This window comes from Penicillium daleae (assembly GCF_028827525.1).
Source record: "Penicillium daleae strain IBT 16125 chromosome Unknown utg000005l_segment0_segment0, whole genome shotgun sequence".
In the NCBI taxonomy this organism is placed as follows: Eukaryota; Fungi; Ascomycota; class Eurotiomycetes; order Eurotiales; family Aspergillaceae; genus Penicillium; species Penicillium daleae.
In genome coordinates, this window is record NW_026623153.1 from 4376023 (window position 1) to 4382022 (window position 6000).

Below are 6000 nucleotides of genomic sequence, written 5' to 3' on the forward strand. Positions count from 1 at the left end.
TCTACCCATGGCCAGGACAGCCAGCTCGGCTACCTGGCTAGGAACTACGTTACTACTATTTGGGCCTAGTCATCGTGACACCATTAACTAAGTAGTAAGGCTACGGTTCACTGTCAGGCTTCATTGCCCTCTAGAAACCATAAGTTCTTAAATAGCATAATGGAGGATATCATAGTAATAAAATACGTATACCTAGTCAATAGCGACTTCCTCCCCCCGAGCTATGGCCCCGATCAGACCACCGCTCCCCAATTATAGAGACAGGCCCGCCAGTTATATATATACACGGCTTTCAGTATCTAGATATACACCACCGGTGTGATTGATATCCCAGGGATTCTGTACTAGAAGAACCACAATCCCACGGCCTCCGACATTCTCGCAACCCAAAGTATCTACGGCATCGTCTCTCACACAGCAGACACGAGTAATCTTATTTGGCCGAAGAAGTCTAGGGCCCTTGATGGGGGTTGCTGATTCTATAGGCGGAAATACCGTGTGTCTAGCGGGTTTCTGCATGAAGCGATGCCGAAGGACTGGCGCCAAGATCACCCAGAAGTGAATGATCAAGAGTGGGCCCACAACTTCCCCAGACGTCTGCGCCAAGGAAACTACCGTCATTCGATCATATTTATCCGGAAGTATGGGTTAAGCGATTCATTTAGCTCTTCTTCAGGTCCCGGTAAATGCGGGGATAAGCATCTGCACAGGCCTGTTTGGGGCATTTTTGCCGGCACGTTCAGGGCCCAAGACGGAGGTTCCTCCGCCATGAGGAATTGAGAATTGTCAACTTCGAATTGAGATCACTTGAGCCAAAGTATGATGATGTTATTTATTGGAATCGCTACTCTAGTTTAAAATTTATGATTCACATGAGTTTATTGGGAATGGCGACTATTTGACAGGGTCAACTTGTTTGAAACATGTTTATCAGCCTTAATCCAACTTGAAACGTTCGGGGCTTTGGACGGCCAAGTCTCCTGGTTCCTCATGACCCCCATCACGGACGAAGAACCCATTTTGGTCAAAAAATTCCTATTACGTCTTTTCACTTTCGATAATTCCTTCAGATTAAGACTAGCTCAGCTCGATAAATAATACCTTTGGGCTGGATGGGTCTCTGTCTATAATAATCCTGCGTAGAAGATGGCCCCTGAAGGTAGGGTCCAGTAAAACACCTCGTAAACATGAAATTGAAGGCTAAATGATCATAGTGCCTTGTTGTCTTTGGAATAGCCGCGACTACTACGCCACGGGATAATAGTCCGAATCTATGTGGATAGTAGTTGTTCCTAGCGCCCGGAGGAATTATTCAAGGGACCTGGTAGCTGAGCCCTTCCGTTTTATAAAGGCCAGACAATGCCAAATTAGTCGAGCTTTTTGTAGAGACACGGACAAAACATATATCTATTTGCCATCAAATCAAACCTTCAAGATGGTTCATCTATCCGCTCGCTCTCTGCTGTTGGCGGCCGGTATTCTACCCAACCTGTACGTACACAACTCGGGTGCAGGAGACCACGATAATCGGCGCTAACCATGACCTCCAGCGCTTATGGCGCTGGGTTAGACACTGCTGCAGCGGCCATTGGCAAGCTGTATTTCGGAACAGCCACTGACAACCCCGAATTGACGGACACTGCCTACGTCTCGCAGCTGAACAACACAGCTGACTTTGGCCAAATCACACCCGGAAACTCGCAAAAGGTGGGTTGACCATCGCGTGCCCAGAACCTGGAAGGATTATTCACTGACAATTGTTTCGTAGTGGGATGCAACGGAGCCATCGCAAAATACTTTCACATTCGCCAATGGAGACACCATTGCGAAGTTGGCTGAAGCCAACGGTCAGAAGCTGCGATGTCACAATCTGGTATGGCATAACCAGCTTCCAAGCTGGGGTAAGAACACCCAATTTCCATTGAGAAGATCGAATTGCTGACAAAATAATAGTCACCAGTGGTACTTGGACCAATGCGACGTTGGTGGCGGCTTTGAAGAACCATATCACCAACGTAGTTACACACTACAAGGGGCAGTGCTACGCATGGGACGTTGTCAATGAAGGTAATTGCTCTGAAACCTGGTTTTACTATTTTTTTCAGGTCTAATCTCAAGTAGCTCTCAACGAGGACGGAACGTATCGCACGAGTATCTGGTACGAGACCATTGGCGAAGCCTACATCCCAATTGCATTCGCCACAGCCGCAGCCGCAGACCCTAATGTCAAACTCTACTACAACGACTACAACATCGAGTACTCCGGCTCAAAGGCTACTGGTGCAGCCAACATTGTCAAGCTGATCCAATCCTACGGCGTCAAGGTCGATGGAGTCGGCCTCCAATCCCACTTCATCGTCGGTAGTACTCCCAGCCAGAGCAACCAGGCAAGCACAATGGCATCATACACAGCTCTGGGTGTGGAGGTTGCCATTACCGAGCTCGACATCCGAATGACCCTTCCCTCCACCGACGCCCTGCTCGCACAACAGTCAACCGACTACAGCAGCACCGTTGGCGCATGTGTCGAGACCAAGGGCTGTGTGGGTATCACCATTTGGGATTGGACTGACAAGTACTCCTGGGTTCCAAGTACCTTCTCGGGACAGGGTGCTGCATGCCCGTGGGATGCGAATTTCGTGAAGAAGCCGGCGTACACTGGCATTCTCACCGCTCTGGGAGGAACGGCCACTGCAACCTCAACGACTACTGCCACAACTGTGAGCACTTCGACCACTTCTTCTAGCACAAGCACGTCCACGGGCGTTGCTGCGCACTGGGGTCAGTGCGGTGGTCTTGGATGGACTGGTCCCACTGTCTGTGCGAGTGGATACACCTGCACCTACTCCAATGATTGGTATTCCCAGTGTCTGTAAGGATATGTAGGTGACTATGGGACGGAAGGGGTTGGGGCTGAGTCTTGATCAACTTCAATCATTTTCTTGCCTTGCTATGTCTATTGTTAATCAATGTGATTGGATTCACTTCAACGATTGACCAACAGCCCGGTTTCAATTTAAGACTTGAGTTTGAAATTCATGGTTTTAATAGTTTACCTTTCTGACCCTTTTCCACCTGGATTATCAATTATGGCATCAGATATTAGAAGAAGAAACCGTATCTGTTGGAAGTTTCAGTCATCCCATCGGGACATAGAGTTTCAATAACTTGGTCAATACAGAAAAGAGTAATTGAATAGTTCATAGTGAATGTTCTGCAAATCCCATGTTCTGCTTCTCATTTCTTACGGCCAATAAATTCCACTGAAAGGTATGACTCCCAACTCATCATTTACCATAATTTCAACGAGCTGACCTATCGTATTTGGGCCACCCAATAATCTCAGAGTATCCTACACTGCGAACGGCCGCCCGCGCTCGCTTGCAAATACGCAAGCCCTCTTCATGCTTGTCAATCTTGAGATCTCAGACGAGCGTATTCTAAGGAATACAGAAAAGCGCACTTTGAATCTTGTTTTGTGATTTTCAGTATAAAGCTAAAACCAGTGAACTCCCCGCCCTTTGCAACTCAAATCAACGCTCGCTTCAAAATTTCATAATAACAGGCGTAGCAGCCACACCAAGTGGTCTGCTTTCATGCACCGATGCCATAATCAAGGAGATTCGTTATCGTAATGCCAATACCCAAGACCCAAACTGGTTTTGCTCTCAATTATCAAAGAAGTACGGAAACACGTAGCCGTCCATGTGCTCCCCATAGTGTTCAACACCGGGGGTGCTGATGTTGGAATGACTTGAGGAGGGAAGCTTTGGAGCTCGTCGTAGGACTCGGGGATGAAGGGTTGGGAGGCAACATACACAGGCGGATAGTATGCTAGTGTGTGAGGGGTTGTAGTGGTAGATGGATCGGATTCCACACGGAGGCGTTTCCTCTTCGATTCTTGCTGAGACATCGATGATGATGATGGTCTTGGGTCGTAACTTGGGTGTATGGGTAGGTCCTGGTGGATTAATTGGCTTGGGCTGTGGGAGGGATGACGGAGGGTCGTTGGCGATAGATCCGAAGGTAAGTCTGCAGGTGCGAAGACAGATTGGGAGACGATGGCCCCCTGGCCGGGTCCGCCGCGCATGGCCATTGTTTCTTCGCTAGTCTCTTGTTCGTGTACAGAGGCTTCTTCGGTCGGAGAGCTTCTTCTGCTACGTGATCCTTGGCTGAATGTAGCCTCCACTGCATCGGGCAGATTCGCTCGGGAAATCGACACTAGAGCTTTTCCGTCTAGGGCTGGTCAGTTTCACTGCATACACAAGGTTAAAATGGGTGAACATACTGGTCAATCCCTCTTGAAACTTCTCTTCTTCTTCCCTAACTCGGTAGACCTCGTCCAGTATTTGTAATCGCTCGGTCGGGGAAATTTGGCGACGGATCGGTTGGTCGGCTTCCTTGAGTCGACGAGCAGTGACTCCATGGCTGGTGCGTAGCTCGCATAGTATGTGAACTAGGAGCTTGATGCGTTCTATACTTATTGTCAGTTGCCTATTTGACTTGAATTAAAGGTGATTCTCTCCCTTACCAGCCTTGGGAAGATGATCTGGCTCACGATGGCTCACTCCTGAAGGCCACCATGGCGGCTTAGTCTCGTCCGGCTCCAGCTGCTGGGTCCTGCCGGCAACGATCTTCCGTCCATTGTAGGGGTAATTGACCTGCTTGCGCGGCTCCACAAGCTTGACGAATGCCTTTGCCAGGACTCGACAGTTGGTCTGCTGCAGGTTCTGGAAAACCTTCTCGTAGTACCGGTGCAGGAAATCCTTGTCCCGAATTGAGATCAATGCTTTCTGATTGCTTCTCATACTAACCTCTTCGTTCCAAGGCCTTTGTCTGCTTGGTAGTTGCTGCTGCTGCTGCTGTTGTTGTTGTTGCATTTGCTGCTGTCGTGGCCACATGGCCGGCTGTATGGGAGGCATAGAGCCCATAGGGCCTCGATGGTGTCCTTCGGTCCCTACAGTTTCTGGGCTTTGAGCAGCACGGTTGAGTAAGGGCCGGAGAGGAATTTGACCACCGAGTACTCTTTGTGGTGGTGAGGGCGTAGTGGCTCCAGCCTCCACTGTTCTGGATCAGTTTTCCCCGTTCTGGTTTTTGACGGGTATGTGACACTTACACAGAGAATGTGATGGGACGGTTTCGCCAGACCGCGCCACAGCCTGAAGAAACGCATTGGTGACCCCAGGAGATAGGATAGCTTCCCGGCTATTACGAATAGACGGAGAAGCCTCGTGGCGGAGATTCCCGTCCTGATCGATGTAAATGAGGGCAAAGTGCGGGTATGCCAGCTCGTCCGGTTGGTTTTGCCTCGACATCGTGGGCGAGACCTACCCATCTCGTCAGTCCCTCTTTTCTTGTGCTGCAATGAAGAAGTGTAATGCTCAAGGAACGAAGGCAAATACCATAGAACACAGGTCCAACGACTGTGGCTCAAATTCCCACTTGGTGGGGGAACTGTCCAGGCCGAAGGAGGCACTCCAGCCAAGAACAGGAACAGACGAAAAGGACGGTTTATAGCCAGTGATCATTTCGGAATATTTGAAAGACAAATGGCAGCCAGCATTGAGGACGAGACGAGGAGATTAATAGGGCAATAATAAGGGAAGGATCCACCGAACGAAGAGGAGAGCCACCTTGGGATCCGGAGATTTATAGAAACCTCAGCCACCGACCATCCATTCTGTGGCGCACCACAGGGGCAGACAAAATGAATAAAGTGTGGAGAAAAAACAAACTCCTAGGAAGGAGAAAGGATGGGCGAGATGGGAAGGAAAAAGCACGGACTGCCTAGAGATACAGTGACGAACCGCCGCTCCGAGGTTGGGCCACTAGGGCGCACGCACTATGGCCGAATCGTTTTTGCGGAGGTATTTTTCTTACCGTTAGTCTACCGTATAGCTGTAAAGTTGTATAGTCGTCCCATAGGATTGTTATACTACTGCGAGAATTCTGTGGCTCGGTTGCTAGGCTGCCTCTTGAACGACTTCTCTACAGCAGGAA

At 49.4% G+C, this 6000-nt stretch overlaps 2 protein-coding genes across 2 annotated transcripts; one reads left to right on the plus strand and one right to left on the minus strand.

The window, feature by feature from the left end:
- Nucleotides 1–1435: 1435 nt before the first annotated feature.
- N7458_005749 (putative endo-1,4-beta-xylanase) lies at nucleotides 1436–2876 on the plus strand (the record flags this gene model as incomplete). The annotated part of the gene is made up of 5 exons (XM_056909131.1): nucleotides 1436–1491; nucleotides 1551–1707; nucleotides 1769–1901; nucleotides 1954–2067; nucleotides 2122–2876. The coding sequence occupies 5 exons, from the start codon at nucleotides 1436–1438 to the stop codon at nucleotides 2874–2876; spliced, it is 1215 nt and encodes a 404-aa protein (XP_056767749.1).
- A 737-nt stretch (nucleotides 2877–3613) lies between these two features.
- On the minus strand, nucleotides 3614–5528 carry N7458_005750 (DUF2841 domain-containing protein; the record flags this gene model as incomplete). The annotated part of the gene is made up of 5 exons (XM_056909132.1): nucleotides 3614–4236; nucleotides 4289–4474; nucleotides 4532–5062; nucleotides 5117–5327; nucleotides 5403–5528. The coding sequence occupies 5 exons, from the start codon at nucleotides 5526–5528 to the stop codon at nucleotides 3614–3616; spliced, it is 1677 nt and encodes a 558-aa protein (XP_056767750.1).
- Nucleotides 5529–6000: the final 472 nt, after the last annotated feature.